The following is a 20,244-nucleotide window of genomic DNA, read 5'->3' on the forward strand; positions in this document are numbered from 1 at the left end:
CTCCACAAACGCAGCATACATGTGAAGTGCTGTAACATCTTGAGCTTGGAAATGGTTCAAATCTTAGCAGTGTTAAATAGAGATTTTCCTTTTTTAAAGAAAAGTTCACTTCATAATGTACTTTATGCTACAGTTCTATAATCCAGGGTGACTTTGTGTTTTGTTTTTTAGAAATACCACAAAATATTTTTTTTAATTTGTCATATATATTAAAAGGTCTGATTTGCTTTGATGTAGACTGCCAAAGGATAAATGGACAAGTGTCTACCATTTCCCGTATAAAGAAAAAAGCTGAAAACCATCAACCAGACAAAATTGATAATCTTTGCTTTTTTTTCACGTCTCTACAGGCTCAAATACCACATAAAAATGTGTAGGCCTGATTCTCTACTGCTGTGCACCTGGTATAGTTATTCACACTTATGCATAATAAGTCCGTAACGCTTCCATTTCCATTTAGTAGCACTTAGAATTTTTGGGGCTCCAAGAACAATACTACCAAACTTGCTTGAACCCAATTCTCTGCTGATGCATGCTTGCTGCATCTTTCATTTCTAGTTTGTTTTGCTGCTGTGTTACTGGTAAACATCCATTTGGAAGACATGGGGAACCAGTGTATGCTTGAGTTCCGCCCACTGCAGTTCAAGAAAGTGTCTTCCTGCCCATGCAGGAGACAGGAAGCACAGCTGGCCAGAAGCAAAACTGTGTAACTGACTATATATTAAGTTTATTTGTATACCTGTGACACACACACTTGGGGGGGGGGGGGGGGGGGGGGGAGGAGCTATTCCCTGAACCACGCCAGACACTGTGTTTGAACCTACAGACATTTGGAGCTCAGCCAAGAATGCAAGGACTGTGTTGAAATCATGCTTGGTTTAAAAAAAAAAAAATGTGGGGGGGGGAGTGGGAATTGCTATACATGAAAGAGAGAGAGGTGTTGGTTATAACAGAGTGGGTACCAGATTTTTGGATATGAATGTCATTGTTCTTTTTAAGTCACTCTTTACTGTTGCTAGATGCAACCCTGGGGATTGCCTGGGATTTCCAGACTGTACTGCTGTCAGCCAAAAATTCCTCTCCTAGGAGGAGCAATGGCTGAGAACTTCAGGTTCTAACTTGCAGAATTTTCATTTTGTTTCTCCCCCTCCCACAGGTTTTTCTTTGGAGGGAGCAATCAGCTGTAAGTGTTTTCTAGATGCATATTGTTTTATCATTGGAATGTCATGACCAAATGATTTCTGTTGTGGTAAATGTTCAATAGTATTAGTTCAGACAAATATTGCTGCTGAAGAGACAGTACATTGGAAGGCACATGCCAGCTGTGCTGCCAGTTACTGCCCACAGGGAATGAACAACTGTTTTGGAGAAGGGAATAATTCACTGCCTAGTAACTCTTTTCAAACATCTGCTAAGGCGGAACCCATTGTTACCCACAGTCATCCATACAGTCATGCCTGAGCAAGAAGAGAGTGAATTCCAATAGAACTTCATCTGCTGTCAGCTTAATTTATGATCTTGTGCCTATATTTCATCAGTTCTGAGACATTCCATCAAGAGAGAGTATGGTGTGATGTCAGTGACCAGATGATACATAGGAAGCTAATATGCAGGAAAGTAGATTATTTTAATTTACCATCTCTATGGGACTTGGTAGCGGAGAAGCTACCATTCTGTCCACCAGATTCTCTATAGAGTAATATCTTTTATTTTTTCCTTTTTATGGCACGTATTTTTTAAAAGACCTTATCAGCAGCATTTTTTCCTGGATTTTTTTAAAGTCTGTTTTGTGCTTCACTGACGGGGGAGATGGGGTATTGAGTCAGCAGTTTTGATTATCAAATAAAGGCATTTGAGGATAGCTGGATTTGTCATATAAAGTCACAGCAGAGCAGAGGTTCGTTTGAGTCAATGGCTGGGTAAGCAAGAGCAAGCTGCATAGTTTGTGATAACTATAGACAGACTTGTGAACTTTATATCAAAAGGTTGATTTAATCCCAGCAAGCTTTTTGATGGAGGTTTTTTTATTTTCTGTTTTAATTTTATTTCTCTCCTCCGCTCCTGCTCCATTAAGCTGGCTTCAGGTTGTGACAACGTTCCTGGTGTGTGTGTGTGTTGCTTCCTTGTCTCCACATATCTAAGGAATGTGTATGAGATTGTGAGTCATGAACTTCTGACTTCTAATCCTGGCTCTGCCACAGACTTTGTAGCCTTAAGCAACTAATTTCATCCCCTTGTGCCTGCCGTCCTCATCTCTGCTATGAAAATAATATTTACCTACCTGTCAGGGGAGTTGTTAAAAATGTTTTACAAATCAATTAATCTTCACGTGTAAAAGTGCTGTATCATTTAAATATTATTTGTATGTAGAATATATAGTAATATATATAGAAGGGCTATTGTGTGTATTACTTGGAACTGGTAAAGTTGACCACCCATCAACTGGTTACATCAGTGGTCCTCAACCTATTTACCATTATGGGCTGCTGCATATGCAGCTTTCTGTGTTATGTGAGCCGCCTCCACAGAGTATTTATACTATCTGTATGGCCCTGAGAATGTCATATGGGCTGCAACTGTGTGGTAATTGGGCCACAAGTGGCCCCTGGGCTGTGGGTTGAGAACCACTGGATTACACAATTGTGTTTGCAGTAGCTGGGTGGCGCAGCTTTACAATGTGTAGATATATTCACTAAGACTGGGTAGAAGCCAGTGGGATACTTTAATATGAGGGATCTGAACATGGGTATCTGGAGAAGAAATGCAAATGCACTAAATCTAGTGATGTGTGTATGAAGGCCCATTCTACATTGAAATGAAAATATAGTTCTGCATCACAGAAATAGATTATTGAATACAAAACTATTTAGGCTCTAAACAAAGGGAAAGAGAGGTCAGCTGTTCGGTGAAGGTTATTTAGTTGCTAAAGGATTGGACTGTTACCAGAGTACAGAGGGCTTTATATGTTAAGGATTAAACTAAATCTTTGGAAAATGGATAAAGTAGCTTGGAAAAAATCCCTTGTTTTTTTTATTATTTTTTTTTTTTTTGTATAGTGTTTGCTTTTATGTGTATTGTTTGTAACTTGGAGACTGGGGAAAAAATCAATGATTTTTTTTAAAAATTGGAATTTACCTTGATTACAGGTAGGCATTAGTATTATTTTATTAATGACTAACATCATGTGAAGTGAAATTTTGCTTGTTTTTCATGACATTTGAACCGGATTTAAAGCACCCTCAAACTTTAGGGAAATTCAGACCCAGATCTGGATCTCACCTCCATTATAAACTAAATGGTGGATTTTTCTGGTCATGTCAACTGTAAGTTAATGTTTACTATTAGTAGATCATGATGTATTGTGTGCCATGGCACACGTTGGACTGTTGTTAGTCACTCTTCAAAGCTTTCTGGATATAATACTTGCTGTAAAAAGTTTTGAAAACCTGTAGCTCCCTTGTATTCCATCCTAATGAAAAGTCCCACAGAATGACTGGCAAACTGTAACATGTATTTTTACTGATTGAGGGGCAGTCTGTGTATCCAGAAGAATTTCCAAAGAACCTTTAAGCCTATTCAAGGGACACAGGATGAATGCTTTAAAAAGCATTCTTTTCGTGTTTTGGTAATCGCTCTGTATTAGAACTGACATAATTTTGAAAATCTAACATTTGCTTTCTCTGAATGTTTGTCTGTGTCATTCAGATCGTGTGACTGGCATGCAGAAGTTCTAATTAGATATATCCACATGTGTTCTGGACGTGGAAATTGTTTGACATGCAGTTTCTGTCAACAGATTTATATTAGATGGTTACTTGTCAAACTGGATCAGAATACATTAAAGATTTTTTTTTTATAAAAGTTCATTCAAATTGCAACTGAGTAGGAATAAGTGCCACACCAAAGACATATCTACATGGAAACATAAAGGAAAGTTAAGGTGAAACAACTGAAAATGTGAAGTCAGTGCACATAAATTTAAAAATTAGTTTAACCCTAGTCTGCTGTAACTTTGAGCTAAGGATATAGATGCCTGTCTAAAGTGCATTAAATCCTCAAGGGGATGCTCTCAGTGTATGTATATTGAATTCACACCTTTGATTTGCCTTAACTTTCTTGCGTGTCCTTCTGTAGACAACTCTTCACAATAGTGTACACCTTTGACAATAAGATCATTAGTTTAATTCAAGAAGAGTCTGCAGCAACAATAGTTTCCATATACTCTGCACCTTGGGATCCAGTTATTTTTCTTCTTGGTATAGTTTTCCAAAAATGAGACATGGGTAACTGTCACCACTCAACAAAATCTGTATGAAAGCTGAAGCAAGTTTTTTTTAAATGGGAAACATGTAGTTAGCTTGAAGTAGTAACTTTATGGCTTAGCCTATGCTTAAAAGTGAGGTCAACATGGCTGTGTCAGTCAGGGGTGTGAAAAATACACACCCCGGAGTTCCACATCTATGCCAACCTAACGGTGGTGTGGATACAGCTGAGTCTATGGTAGAATGCCTCCATCAGTGTAGCTGCTGTGTCTCAGGAGATGGTCATATAATGACAAACCCCTTTGTCAGAGTATACTTTGTCTACGGTGATCTCGCTATACCAATACAGTCTCCATAGTGTAGACATACCCTCTAAAACAAATCAAACCTTATCTGTTGTCTAAAGCATTTGAAACAGTTGTGAATTGTGTGTGAGCTGCCCACAACTGAGTCATTTAACTAAAATTTCAGTCTTAGTTGAGTAAGACAACATCTTGATTATCATATGCAATGATAAAATGATTTAGCTAATGCCTTTGGTGCTGAATACTCCATGATTAGCAGCATGTTCAGAACATTCCTCTTCTCTAGACATGTTTTAATTAAATTTCTAAATTTACCCTTTTTAAACCTCAGTTGGTAAGGGAGGCTAATTGAAACCAGTATTTCGCTCCACTGTTTAAATAAGACTCTTGAGATATTTCAAAGAGTCTGGAAAACATGCCATCCTAAGCTCTTGTATGCAGTGTAGTTGTAGCCATGACAGTCCCAGGATATTAGAGAGACAAGGTGGCTGAGGTAATCCCTTTTATTGGACCAACTTCTGTTGGTGAGAGAGACAAACTTTTGAGCCACACAGAGCTCAAAGTAGGTCTTGAAGAAGAGCTCTGTGTGGCTTGAAAACTTGTCTCTCTCACTGACAGAAGTTGGTCCAATAAAAGAGATTACCTTGCCCACTTTGTCATTCTGAGCTCTTGACAGTTTTTTCCACTGACGAGTTTTTTTTGCAGTCTGTAGTCTGCTAGCAGAAAACCACAGGGCCTGATTTTCAGAGGTGCTGAATACCCATAATTCCCATCTTCTTCAGTTGGAATGATGGATGCTGAAAACACCTGCAAATCAGGCAATTGGATTTTCTGTGCCACTAAGCACTTATACTCACACTCCAGCTCTTTCTTTATAGAAAGACAGGAGAGTTTACTGTAACTTGAAATCTAGGACAACTGTATTTTAAATTCTGTGACATGCCTCTTTGCCCAAGAGCTATCCCCATCATTACCATCTCAGTCTGTATCTCCTGTTTTTATATAGAGAATATATGTACAGAGATTAATAATACAGTGGAAGAACAGGACCTTTGCAAGCACAAATAGATGATTGGTGCTTACAGCCTGCTACTGTAACTTCTGAGAGATGTTTACCTTCTATTGCAGTACTGTTTCTTTTAATCCGTTACGTAGGCATATGCTTCTGTCTATAAGCAAGACCTAAATTGTCCGTTTCAAGATTCCTGTTGATTATGATGGGAGAGAATGAATTTCCTTTGTCATTTATTTCCGAGTTCTTACTGAGCTTTCAGTATCTTTTGTTGTTGTCGTTGTTTTAACCTCTGATTGAAACCCTTGTTTATAGCAAACTTGAGTCTGGCGGTAAGGTCTCCCTGTGGAGGTCTTGTTAATTGGGCCTCAGCAACTAATCAAATTGTCGGTTTTTGCACCACCATCAGTCCCCTTGGCTTCCCTTTTTCCTATGATCTGCTCCAGTGTCTGTTTTGCTTCAGTTCAGATCATACATGTTACTGAGAGTGCCTGCTTGAAAAGCTTATGTTTCAGGTTTTCTGTGACATCAGGAACGCTGTGGCAAAGGAGAGAGAACCAGGGGAAGGATTTTTGGTTTTTCAGCCCAATCTATAAACTTCTTTTGCAGATTTATTTTGTGTCATTGGTTGCAGAGCCCTTACTCTGCAGGATTTGTGCCAGAGCCCTTCAACTCATCTGGCCACCTCTTTACCTTCCTCATCTGAAGTTTGTTTTCCAGCTTTTGAAGGTTGGGGACATGGATTGTCAGTCTGGAGAGAGAATATTATACAAAACAAAGTGTGCTTGGCTATATTTTCTTTTGTCAGTGAAGGTCTGGTTTTTAAATAGAGCAGTCTCCATTTTGGTCCTCATTGATGTTTGTGTCCTGATGATACTAAACCTGAATATGTGCCTTAATCCATCCCAGGCAACTCCTCACACTAACCTTTTTTTATTTATGGGCTACTCAAGGGCGTGTGGGAAATTGAGCAGTTTCTCTGACTGACTGCAGTGGCAGCCTTTATATTATGGGCTGGTCCTCAGTGGTTTAAATCAGTGTGGGTAGCTCCACTGATTTCAAAGGAGCATCTGTTACAAGTTATCTTTAAGAAGGCTTATGTTTCCACTTGGTAGAAGCAGGCGGAAAATAGTCTGAATCTCTTCTTTTCTTGGTAATATATGAGGACTTCCTCAAGATCCTAACATACTTCTAGCTTCTTGTCTAATTTTAGACCTTTTGCATTCCTTCTTGGGTAGGTGGCAATGGGAGAGTGTTGGAGGAAGATCTGGACCAGACATTAAAGACTACTTCTGAGTGGATACATTCTTCTCGCATTCTTCCTAGCTGCTGGGCAGGTATTCAGTAATTTGGCATATGCCGAACTACAGTTTTGGGGGAAGCTGTTAAAATAAATACCTCTTATGCTGTGGTTGAATTTATAGAAATGGCTCCTCTAGTTCATCCTCATCAACCCTCAAGGCCTCAGAGAAATTCAGACTGAAGGAAAATGTAACATCTTATATCATCTTGGGCATATCACACCATCATCTTTGCCTCAGTTTCTCCATTGGTAGAATGGAATAATGATACTTGCCTCCTGTTCTATAGCTCAGTGAGTTCTATGGATCTGATGTGGTTATAGTAGAGCTGCTTATTCTTCAGAGGAGAAGAGCCTAAAGAACAGAACATGATTTAGCCTTTACAGAATGTAGTGAGAAAAGGAATTGTTCCATTTAATTGGTTACTGTCAGTTACCATATTTGCACTGGATGCAGGATAGAACTTGATGAATTTTCTACTCTGTCTTCCCAAAAAGCATGCTTTTAAGCTTCACTGTGCTCTTTGTATGAAAGAATGGAGCAATCAGATGCATAGGAAGGAATGGGTTGTGTCCAGGCAGGTGATAAGTTTGCAGTCCTGTCTGTTTTTGCAACAGAAATAATACACAATAGTTTTTGCAAAGTGATGGAGAAATTGTGTTTTCAGTGGAACTACTCATGGAGTGAAATACTACTCTGCGTTAGTCAAGGTAGGAGAATCTGGACCTTAGACCGCTATTCAAGAAAGCCGTGAAGCACAGGCTAGTCACATTCAATCAATACCTAACATTGAAGTCAGTGAGACAGAAGCTGCAGGGCTTTGCTGAACTGGGGCTTATATATGCTGACACATATGAAGAAACTCTTATTTGGATTTTTTCTTTTATCTCTATTAAATAGACAGACAGACAAAGTTAATGCATTGGTGCCAAATACAGGTTGTTCAGTCATTGTGTGCATTAATTTTGAAATCATCTATTGTAAAAATGGAAAATCAATTCTATTGAAAATTGACAGAATGCACAGAAATTGTTACTGTTTTTGTGCCAAAGAACAGAGACCTTTGCACATTTTGAATGAATTTACATATCTTGGATAAATCTTTGTGGACTGTGTTCTGGCTGTCATATTTCTTATGCAGCATTTGAGTTACACCGCAAGTAAAGAGAGACTGACACTAGAAGAAGCTTTTGTACTAACATAAGAGATTGCTTTATGCTACATATTATTCCACAAACCATTTCTTCTGTGATAGGAGAAATTTCCCATTTATTTTTCTTATCACCCAGTTTTGGTACAGTTGTGCAGAATAGAAACCACTTTCTTTCAAAATGTATAAGATGTCCTCATGATCTTAGTTGAGTATTTTTTTCAGTTCCCTGATTGCGGTGGTTCATGCAAATCATGTAGTGCACTGCCTACTTTCTTTTTAAAGTTGACAGGTGTGTAGGTGCTTGGAAAAGCGTTACTGTCACAGTTCCAGAAAACAGCCCACAGTAGATCTGAAAGATACTGTACCTTCTTGTGCAGTCACAGAATCACCTCTTTTTGAATAGATTGTAAAAATACACACACTTAAAATTAATAAAAATCAGCAACTCTTAACAAATATTTGAAGTATCCAGGTACAAAGATTTACAGATAATTTATTACCTCAAAAAGTATTTTAAGAGTATTAACATTGTGGTATATTAATTATTCTGTCATGGATGTGAATCCAAAATGATCTTACCCTTTTTAAACATGTAAATAGAAATATATTTAGTTTGGTCTAATTCGTTTGGCATTATTGCTAGTGTGTTTTGAAAATAAAGAGTTCTTTTCTGCTTCTCTGGGGCTAGATTGTGACATTACCATCTAGCACAGAGTAAGCGGTCTCCCAGCTGCTCCAAGGAGGGAGCATGCTGCTTCAGGTTTCAGTGTTCACTGTCCAGATTGATGGGCCTTAAAAGGGACCTAGCAAAATAGCTTACTTAAGTGGTAGCATCTGGATGACATTTTGCCCCTTCAGGAATCCATAGGTGAGATTATGTACTGCTCCTTTAGAAGGCCCAGCTCTGTCCCCAGGGACAAGTAGGGATTAAAGTGGCTTTTAGCCAGCTGTTCATCCTCCAGATTCTGGAGTGCTCAAGGGGGTCTTTGTCGAATTTAGTTGCCCCTTAGGCTACCATAATTTAGGCCCCTTCTGGGCTTCCCTATGGGTAGCAGCACTGGTTAGATTCTCCACTGGTTCTATGCTGTTGGCCCTGCCCCTGACACCCGCCTTCTGATTCCAGCCATGTTTCTGGCATACCCTCTGTGCTGTGATTGTGAGAGTGACAGCCCTGGCCAGAACAGGGGTTTTTGCTTGTTATAAAGGATATGCAAGATTTTGCCAGATTATGAACCTCTCCCCATGTATGGCAAGATTGATTGATTGATTTGATTGATGGGAAGCTGATCTCTGCTACTACTTACTCAAAATCTGAAAAAGTAGCCCGTTACATACTTTGCAAGAAAATCCTGCCTTTCAGTTGGTCCGCATACATATACCTAAATTTAACTTAGACCTATGAACAGCACATTTGTTCTGGTTTGACTTTATTGCGGTGAATTGCTTAGAAATGCAAAAGCAGAATTGTGAAATTATTGCAGTTACAGAAATGTCCCTTGTGCAAGAGGCAGAGAATTAAGTCTGCGGTGTTGTCTGAGGACAGGAGGGAAGAAGTAATGCAACATACTCCAAGAGAGTTATGACTGGGCAGGATGGGAACAGAGCCAGCACCCAACCCTGTAAACCTAATACCTTGATACTGGTGCTGCATTTTCTTTAAAAAGACATTCGTTCTGCTGCTTGTGTATGTGTGTTTTTTTTCCCCTGCCCCCCATATTATTGCCCCAGAAGGCATTCTGTAGGCATAGTGCCTCCAGCCCGACTGGTCAGGCATGGCACTTTCTAGTGTGGCTCTGGCTGAGTTAGCTATGCAGCTTATATATTGGTTACTACTAGCTAGCTGATAATGTATGTATTGTATGTGCTATGTAGAATTATAGGGTGCCTTTAATAAATGGAGAGACCTTGCTACTGCTCTGTTTAGATGATCATGGGTACAAAAGCTGGACTTGTTCACTACTGCAGTGTCTAATATCTGTGCTTGTGTTGGAAAGTGATAAAAATGAATTAAATGGTACCACCTGTTGATTTAAAATAATACTTGGAATACTGAAACACTGGATGGCTTGATTATTTCTTGCTTTGATGGAACTCTGGCAAAGGCACAGCTTTTTGATGATGAAAAACTGACTCCAAAACCGCATACTGCAATGGTGATGAATTTTAATAGATAGTTTGTCTTGGAATAAGAGGTTTTTATATAAAGATACAGTATCTACCAGAGTGTCTTCTGCACCCAGACTTTTTAAGGCTCAATTACTACCTCTTCCAGCTGATCGAATTGCCTTAATGTTTCTCACAGTGCACTATCTTGAAGATACTGGTTTATGAATTTCCCTTGATCCTCCTCTGTTTCGTAAAATTTCATATGCAAGGCCCTGGGACGACATATCTAAAGAAACTTGGGGATCTATAGGACTTCCTCTAGCTCCATATTCCTTACTCTACAACTTGGCTCTTACAGGGAATTTCACATGATGAGGACCGAAAGAATAGAGATTTCCCTCTGCTCTTTCCAGACTTCTGAGTTCCCTGGGTTAGTTCAAATTCCCCGCCTTTGAGAACTTAACTACCAATGTGGTGTCACTAGAGATTTGTTTGTTGTGCAGATCGCCCCTTCCCTGACAAACTGAAATGTTATGTTTTTTTTTAATCTGTAGCAATTGATAAAGATATTCCATGTGAGCAATATGGCAGCTGTAGATTTGCAAAGAGAAAATGCTGAATGAGTTGGAATTTTTCTCTTCCTCAAAAAGAATATTGAAAAGTGGTCTGGCATCCTGTCTATATAAGTCTAGTTTCTTGGTCCTTTCAGTTGTATATTCCTACCACTGAGAGACAATTTCCTGTTTCCTCTGACTGGCCTTCAAGAGGGTGCAATAGCCCCTTAAAGGGAAGATTTGTAGCAGGCCTTTTATTAGCAAGTGTAACAGCCCCCCTCAAGACTACTTGCAAATAAAGACATGAATTTTGGCGTGCCCCCTTCCCAGTAGTCAAGAGCATACAGACCAGATTTTCTAGAGTTGTTATTACCCCTCATTCAGGCTGAACTTTCAGAAGACCTCAGTCCCCATTTAGGCATCAAAATTGGTGACCAGAGCTGAACATGGTGAGTGCTGAACGCTCTGTTATTTAGGCATATGCTTTTGAAAAGTGCCTAAGTGACTTAGGAGCACAAGTCCATTGAATTTCAATGAGACTGTCCTTCTAAGCAACTTGAGTGCTTTCAAAAATCCTGCCCTAGGTGCCTAAATAGGGTCTGAGCTCTTTTGAAAGACAGGCCCCAGTTACGGTGTCTGAGCATTTGTACATCCATCTTTTGAAAATCTGGCCCTTTGTGTTAGACCCAGGACCATGTGTCTTCTGCATAGAAATCATGTTAGACAAAAATGATTCTTTAGTTTAATACATCTTAATGGACCATGTTCTTGATCGTCATAGGCCCTATTTAATGCAAAGAAATAGCTGAAAAGGACACTATGAAGGAGTTCAGTTTTAATGGGAGCATACTGAAGCTCTGGAAAGGTGCTCCAGTTAGTCATAGGGAGACATTTTAAAGGATGCAAAATTTAGATGGGTGACACACAGAATATCAAGGATCCTTTTCTCGCCTCACCCTTCTATAATTTTGTAGCTTTCCTACAAAGCATATAGGGCTGTACTTCCAAAGTGTCTTAATCTGTCTTTGTATTTGTTTGTTAAACAATATGTTGAACATTTGGTTAGGAATGTGCATGGAATGTTTGTTGTTTTAGTTCTGCTTAAGTGACCAGGTAGGTGAGTTAATATCTTTTATTGGACCAACTTCTGTTGGTGAGAGAGACAAGCTTTCAAGCTACAGAGTGCTTCTTCAGGTCTGGGAAAGGCACTCCTAGTGACACAGTTAAATAAAAGATCAAACAGATAGTTTATCATAAGTAGTTAGCTCATATACTAAGGGACCATTCAAAGTGAAGTGTCCCATGATGAATGGACAATCTGGTCTCTTACTGGCAAGCTGTGAGTGTAGCACGTGGCCATTTGACTAAACTATAACCTGCTGAAGACTTCAGCTGACATGGCATACTCTCTGACTTAGTAAATGGACATAAGGTGAGTGGATCTGTCAGCATGTGCTCTTTGAAAACATGAGCTGCTTATTCTCATCTGTCAGCAAACTTCCTGTGCAGGGTTTAGATTTTGCTTGCATCAATGCTCAAGAGTTTACTGTAACATAATAAAGGGTACTTAACTCCGGTTAATCATTGCCTGCTCTTATTTTTATCATGTAATTATCACAGTAAGAAAAGAGACAGAGGACAGCTGCATTCCCCCAAATATAATTTTACTTTATCTGATGCTAAGTTATTTTTCACTAGGCATATTTGAGAAAATTCTAGTGACTAATTTGCTTTTTGTCTTACGCTTGTGAAGTTAGATGAGAAAAAGTACACCTCTTTCTTTACAGTTCAGCTTTATAATAGTGTCTGTCTGCAGGACTCCTTTAGTTATTGGGCTTTTCTATATGGAAAAATGTTTTATTACGGCTATGTTGAAATAACTGTTCCATTATAGTGATACTGGTATAAGTCCCTGTGTGAACACTTGATTCTTGTATAACTACTCTGCTTCCAAATTATTCTGTTAATATCTGAATAAAATCACTTTGATCCCAGAATAAAGTGTCAACACAGGGACTTATAAAAGTATTACTATAGTGCAGAAAAATGATTATAGTATAGGTATGCCAGGAAATTTTCCCATGTAGACTAGTTCATGTGTGTAATTTTGTAAGACTACTTTACATTTGTCCAGGGTGAGTAGATTGTGCATTTTTATTTTCCTCCTTGCTTTTTTTATTAATAAGTGAGTAAAATATTATATTTCTACTCATCCTCTTGGTAAGGGTGAATGAGCTGATCTTGTGTCTGGGCTAGTAAATCTTCAGCATTATTGCAATGAGAATAGGCTTCAGTATTGGAGAAGTAGACCTCAGGAATTCTCATACTCTGTATACAACTTGCTTAATAAAGTGATAATGCTTAGAAAGAACTAAGTTAACCTTAATTGTGCCTTGTCTAACTCGACCGTTCAGACTTTTAACTGATCTAGGAGTAGGGTGGCGTACAAATCTTGATAGTGATCATATTCAGGGAAAGGGCTGTTAACAATGTCTAGATTGTATGTGTGTGTTTTGTTTTTTTGTTTTTTAAACCCTTTCATATTCAGATAGTTGGATTAAGTTTTCTCACAAATGGGCTCTTAATTAAAACTGCTTACCCCTTCTTGATTCTAATTCCATGTCTGCTGTGGAAGCTCAAAGAGGGATAACTTCTAATTTTGGGTGCTCTCTTTGGCTCTGAAGGAGCAGTTGAGCGGAAGTGATGTGAGGGAAGTCACGTGCCTGATACTTTTGCCATCCGCTCAGACTTATTGCTATATTAAGATAATTTGTCGCTGCTGTTCAGAGAATCTACCTTGCAGCAATTGAAGTGGTCTGTATCTGGCTGAGAACTTAGAATGCGTCTTCCCTTCCGTCATGGTTTTGAAAGTCAATAGTATTTATAAAATGATGCTTAGAAATGGTTTTTCTGTATATCGTCCTTCACTTCTTTAAAATCATCCCTAGAGAAAGTGTTCCTGCTGTACTCTCTTAAAGGGTTGTGAGCCAGCGCCTGAAATCCTTACTCTCACAGCACTAAGTTCTTTGGGAATGTTGCCTGGGTAAGAGCTTCATGATTTGGCTGAGCAATAATTTGAAGGCTTGTCCCTAGATATTTGCTGCATCTGCAATTTATTATTATTGTTGGATTCAGGAATCTCTATATCTGCATGGGTTCTTGTTCAGACGTACTGTTTCTTAGACATGACATACTTTTAAGATCTGGAGTTAAATTATGGTTTGTTTTCTTCATGTAAAATTTGAACGGATTGGCTGCTGTCCCAAATATAGCTGTTCTTTTGAATTGCTGTATTTGTTTCTTCTTTATTTTTCTACCAATATTAAATCAAGCTTTCTGGTTGGCATGTTATTGACCAGAAGAAGTAATGAACTTTAATACCTTTTTGACTGGTTATTATTGAATCAGTTTATTTTATCCCCGCAGTGGCTATTTTATGTATGTATTTTCTTTGTGCATGACTGGAATGGCTTAATTGCTTTATTCTATTGGCTATGCTTTATTTGCTCCTGTTCTCTGCCTGTGGTACACAACAATTTAGTCTCTGGAGGATTGTAATACTTCGGTGTAATATCGGTGGTTGGGGTTGATGTGTGATTACTAGGTCATCTTGGGGGCCTGTGATATACAGGAGGTCAGATGAGATGATTTGATGGTCCCTTGTGGCCTTAAACTCTCTGACTTTCTTTTGTATCACAATGGAAGTGAGAGGCTTTTGAATGGATTGTCAGATCTTTAATCACATGTGAAGACCAGTGTTTAAAACATTTAGACAAACTTTGCTGGAAGTTGCATATCACCTATTAAAAATCTGAATCCAAAAATAGTTTGTGTGGAGGTGGTGTAATATTAATCAAACCATTAACCAGTACTGCTGAGTCACTGAACCCACTAGGTGGATCAGGGAGTTCCACCAGGCATGAATTTGGTCCAGTGCCTCAAAGAGGAGGGGGATAGATATTATCTAGCTGCTTTTGTATTTCTTTGTCTGTACCGAAACTATTTACATACACCAAGGACCTAGTTGTGTGACTCTTGCTAGTGTGCACGTAAGACGTGATCTGGCAAGATAATGCATGTAAGTGCAAGGATTCAGGGTCTTACTCCAGTAGTCTTTGATTTCAGTGGTGGTAGTCCTCTTACCCCTGCAACATTGCTTAGGTCTGGTCTACATTTAAAAGTTAGATTGATCTGGATTTGTCATTCAGAGCTGAAAATGTCATGCTCTGACTGCCGTAGTTAGATTGACCTAACCTCCAGTGTAGACATGGATAGGTTGAGTTCTTTCAATGACCTAGGTACCACCTCTCAGAAAGGTGGATTAACTATATTGATGCAAAAACCCATTCTGTTGATGTTGGAAGTGTCTATACAACGGTGCTGCAGTGCCATGTGTGTGCCACTGTAACAGCTGTAGTGTAGACATATCCTTAGTGAGCTCAGATAGCTTAATCAAATTATGCTCTCTTTGCTGCATAGGACAAATTTAGAGGCGCTGCAGAAGAAGCTGGAAGAGTTAGAGTTGGATGAGCAGCAACGTAAACGTCTTGAAGCTTTTCTTACGCAGAAGCAAAAAGTTGGGGAATTGAAGGATGATGACTTTGAGAAAATCAGTGAACTGGGAGCAGGAAACGGCGGCGTGGTCTTCAAAGTATCACACAAACCTTCTGGCCTCATTATGGCAAGAAAGGTGAGAACCTCTGTGGTAACAGGAGCTTTAATGATGCCTTTTCAAAGCTTAGTGCCCATCAAAAAGTGACATTGTCACACAGAATATTACTAAAGACCAACTTCCAGGAGAAGTGGAAATGCCTTCTAAAAATAGCAAAGGTCAAATACTGCTTTAGCCTCCACTTCCCCTGTCTGCGGACATGGTATTATGTTCAACGTTGTAGTGATGAAAGGCCAATAATCCTCTTCCTTTTTTGTTAGCAGCTTCTCATATTTTGTAAAGTAGGAGGTATTTTATTTACTGCCAAAAATCTTCTCTCTCTCTGACACACAATCTAAATCCACCGTAGAACCTCACTAATGACTAGGATATCCACAACTAATTACTAAATGTTTTGGATTAGCAAAGCGGCATATCCTGTCCCCTAAGCCAGGCTTGTGTACAGAAGCTTAATATATTTTACACTGTTGGGGTTGGAGGAGGGGGAAATTTTCCTTTTCATACCTCTCCCTCCACAGACTGCCAAGGAGGAGTAGACCTACTCTGTGTCTGCTACTGCACCGTCAGGGCTCCTTTATTGTGGAGCAGGGGGAATGGCCAGTGGAACCACTGTCTCAGCCCCCCTGTCTCCTTCAGTGCAATGCAGGAAGAGCCTCTTGTCCGTGTAGTAGGAATCCTCTGCCACAGAGCTCTTCCTGGCAAAGTAAAAAATGTAACTTTATGCATTTGGCAAGTGTCACGTGATTATTTAATATTGCATAGCATGCTACTAAATCATGATTATAAATCGTGTTTATTAGAGTAATGACTAAGGGCCAACCAAGAATAGGGTTCCATCGTCCTAGGTGCTGCACAAACACAGAGCAACAAACTGCCCTGGCCTTGAGTAGCTTGCCCTCTCAATAGACCACACAGACAGGGGAAGGGATAAACACGCAAGTAGTGTGAACAATGTGATGGTGGCAAACATCATGTTAGTGCCACAACTTATTTATTGTTTGGAGTTGTTTTAGTTAGGAGGGGATCAGCTAAATGGAAAGCAGAGGGGAGAATAGGGTAAGAGGGGAAGGTGTGGAATGAAGCGGACTGAAGAGACTGTCTCGGCGGGTGGGACGAGGGGGAGCAAACAGCCAATCAGCACAGGGCAGAGGCTAACCGAGAACTTTCTGCAGTTTTCACTGGAATATCCAAGGATCCAGAGGTCCCTCCTTTGGCTACTTCTGGTTCTACTAGCCAGAGTCTCTGGGTGCCTGTTCTCTGCAGTTTCCCCCCAAGATCATAGGGTGGTGGAGTGGAGGCGAGGCATCACTTGGACCCTAGTGCCCGCTAATGGAGGAAGGGGTCTCCTCTCTACAGTTCTGAGTCCAGGGAGTTGTTGGGGGCAGGGGAGGGGAGGGGACCGTGATGGTCCAGCTCCATTTCACCTCCTCTACCCCAGGGCAGCAATCTGGCAGTTGCTGTAAGAGAAGTAGATTGAAAACTTTCCATCAAAACTCTTTTTTTCATCTGAAAATTGGGATTTCAATTACATGAATTTTTTTTTTCTTGAGAAGCGTGCATTTTGTGGAGTGGGGTTTTTTGTTTTTTTTTTAAACTTTCACTGAAAACCAAAAAAACTTCTTTGATTTTGAAATGCTGCTCTGGTATCTCATGAGAACTGTAGTTCAGATGCATTATGCCCATGTTCTCTATGTGCTGGGTTCCCTGGCCAGACTACATCTCTCATGAGGCACTGTGGTCAGGAATGGCTGTTATGCCCTGTTTTGGCTCAGCAAGAGAGGAGGCCATCATGAAACACAGGAGATGTAATTCAGCTCCAGAGCCTGGCCCATAGAGGGGAATGGGGCACGAAGCACCCAGATTATAACCTTTGTGAGGCACCATGGCAGAATTCTAAAATCCGAGTTTTCAGCTGAAAGTTTTTAGTTTAAATTTTTGGCTCAAAAGTCAAACGTTTCTACAGAAAATTTTCAAACAAGTGACATTATTTTCATTTGCATTGAAATTTTCCACAAGGGGAAAAAACCATTTTCCAGTCAGTTCTCTTTAGTAATATACATCACTATAACGTTCTGCTTTCAAAGCTGTGGGAATCAAGGTGAGTTGGCCCTTTTTCAGGGCCTTTGAAGTTCACAGATCAGTGAGTCTCTTGCACAGAACCAACTTACTTGATTTTTTTTTTTCATCCATTTTATAAAACATTTAGAGGGGAATTTCAACCTAGTTTGTGTCATTTGACACTTATCACTTATAGGCTATTAAATCAATTATCTTTGCTTAATTGCTTTCCTTCCATGTGCCCAGTACTATTTTGTTTTCCATGAAGTATTCTCTGCATCTGTACTCTTCTGAGAGAAATAACAACCCCGTATTTTGCATTAGGCAAAACATAATCTAGCTAGGTTTCAGATTAGCAGCCGTGTTAGTCTGTATCTGCAAAAAGAACAGGAGACTTGTGGCACCTTAGAGACTAACACATTTATTTCAGTATGAGCTTTGAAATGAGCTGTAGCTCATGAAAGCTCATGCTGAAATAAATGTGTTAGTCTCTAAGGTGCCACAGGTACTCCTGTTCTTTTTATAGTCTAGCTAAGCAGTGTAATTTTATAGCTTCTCTTTAGATATATAGTCATATTGATGAATTTTTTTTTAAATGCCCAAGGTGTGACTGAATTTTGTTCTTCTCTGAATGTATTTGGAGCATGTCTTTCTGCAGCTGCTTGCAAGCCATCTGCCCAGATGTTCGCAAAGCAATGCGGCATTGTGACATATTTTGCTATGTAATTTCATTCATGGATTTTCCTCAGTTTACGTAGTCTAAATAACTGAAATAGATCCATTAACAATAAATAGATGGAAGAGGAAAAAAAAATGCATTGGAACAAAATGTTCCCACTGAAGAACTTCTTGAAAAGATAAGATAAAAATCTCACTCGTGGTAATATAAGTACTATACATCAAGTATTCTTTTATGCTATAATTAATGTCTCTCAAGAACTGTGATTGTCATAGAGCAAAGAGTAACGTTGAATTTTAACAATTATCATAGATTATCTTTTATTTGCCTATCATAATTAGAATTTTAATTTTTATCGAAAGAGCAATTTTCTTGCTATTACTGCAGGTTGGGAAGATTATCTTGCATTTTTGTTCTAATATAGTTTTCTTTTGTATTTTAGGAGTCTTTAAATTGAGGAAGAAAATGTCTTTACACAGTACTTTACATCTGCAATTTTGGGGGCTTACTGGTGTAGTTCTAGAGTACCAGAAATGTCCTCCACTTGAAAAATAAATAAATAAAATAAAAATCCACACCTTTGGTGTACTCACTGTATAATAAGACTTTTTTTAATATCTTAGTTGAGGTCTATTTGACGTTGTGTTATTTATATTAAATATAAAAATATTAGTAAAAAAAGAAAAGATAAAAGCATTGTTTAAAATGTTTTAGTTGAAATAGACCATTCCCTAGTGGCCACACACATGCACAGAAAAGTTGCATATTGCAAATTGCATCATTTTGTTTCACCAGAAAAGCAAGCTATTAACTGGACATGGAGACTGAGTTATCCCGTGTCTTCAGACCCTTCCATTCATGTCAAGTTGGAGACATAATGGTGCGGTTCATATAGGGAGCTTTCATTGCTCTATGTGTACTGTATCTATTCTGAGGATAATTAGGACTTCACTCTCCATTGCTGTAAATCTAGCATCTTTTCATACTGTTGTTTTTATCAAGGGTACAAATGTGGAACTTCCCCAGTAACGGGTGTGCCTAGAGTTCCATAGGATGATAATGCTTAGTATTATTATTTCAGTGGGTTAAAATAAATATTGCAGTATCCAAGTCATGTATTTTTTTTTTTTTAAATTGTCACTGAGGGAACAATAACAATTGATTTATTTTACAGTTAATTCACTTAGAGATCAAGCCAGCTATTCGAAACCAGATCATTCGTGAGCTGCAAGTTCTACATGAATGTAACTCTCCATACATAGTGGGCTTTTACGGAGCTTTTTACAGTGATGGGGAGATCAGCATTTGCATGGAACACATGGTAAGTAAATGTATATCTGTGTGTGTTAATCTAAATTTTGGTATCAAACTCCTGTGAATATAAAAGCCAATAGATACCGTATTCTGCATATATTCATAAACCTCTGTTAACATGGGAGCCCGTTATGCATGTATAAAGAGTGGAATATTGGAGTTCAGCTCTACCATGCAAATCTGAGGACTTTGGATTTAGCATGGTTATGTTTTTACGCCCTTTCCAAAGACTGATCCTCTGTATCTGTCATAGCCCTACAAAAGTCTCTATTTTCTTCTCCTTTATCCCTAGTCTTTGAGAATCCACATTATAGTGACCATTCTTACAGCCTGTCAACATGATGTTGAATCAGTCAGAGGCATTACTGTTGAGGAGAATGAGGAGAAGAAAAATTCTTTTTACAGCAACTGCAAGCATTGGTGCAGCCCCACCAAAAGTAGCCATCAGTGTGACCACCGGTGTAAAATGGGATCAGATGTTTTTACCACTTGAAAACCTATTCTGAGCTGTTTTTGTGGTGTGTTTTTTTTGTTTTGTTTTTGTTGTTTGTTTTTTTTTTTGACACAATGTTAAAAATACTTGGACTGTAATGCCAGTGGTGGCTTATCATTGGTGCAGCTGCTGTAAATATAGGTACTGAATTTTTCGAGTGTAGATGCATTCTCTCTGTTCTCTCTGAAATGATATCTGCCCTGCCCATTCTTTCTGAATTCCTAGAGGAATTACCGTGGAAACTAGCAAGACCAGAAGCACCATAAAAAATGGCTGTTTCATACCAACATAATTTTTTTTAACTTTTTCATTTTAATAGAAAAGTACAGATTATT

At 39.0% G+C, this 20,244-nt stretch overlaps 1 protein-coding gene across 6 annotated transcripts in view; it reads left to right on the forward strand.

Annotated features, from left to right (window-relative positions):
• The window catches only part of MAP2K1 (mitogen-activated protein kinase kinase 1), a 64,648-nt gene that overhangs the window by 11,461 nt on the left and 32,943 nt on the right, over positions 1–20,244 (forward strand). For 2 of the 6 annotated variants that reach the window (XM_032766081.2, XM_075069734.1), the window contains 3 exons: positions 1,157–1,183; positions 15,173–15,383; positions 19,277–19,423. In XM_032766081.2, coding sequence (XP_032621972.1) covers positions 1,157–1,183; positions 15,173–15,383; positions 19,277–19,423 — 385 coding nt within the window. Of the gene's footprint in view, positions 1–1,156; positions 1,184–13,485; positions 13,737–15,172; positions 15,384–19,276; positions 19,424–20,244 lie in introns of those variants that run through there. The other 4 variants (XM_032766083.2, XM_032766084.1, XM_032766085.2 and 1 more) reach the window with 3 other exon arrangements.

Source organism: Chelonoidis abingdonii, chromosome 9 (assembly GCF_003597395.2).
Source record: "Chelonoidis abingdonii isolate Lonesome George chromosome 9, CheloAbing_2.0, whole genome shotgun sequence".
Classification (NCBI taxonomy): Eukaryota; Metazoa; Chordata; order Testudines; family Testudinidae; genus Chelonoidis; species Chelonoidis abingdonii.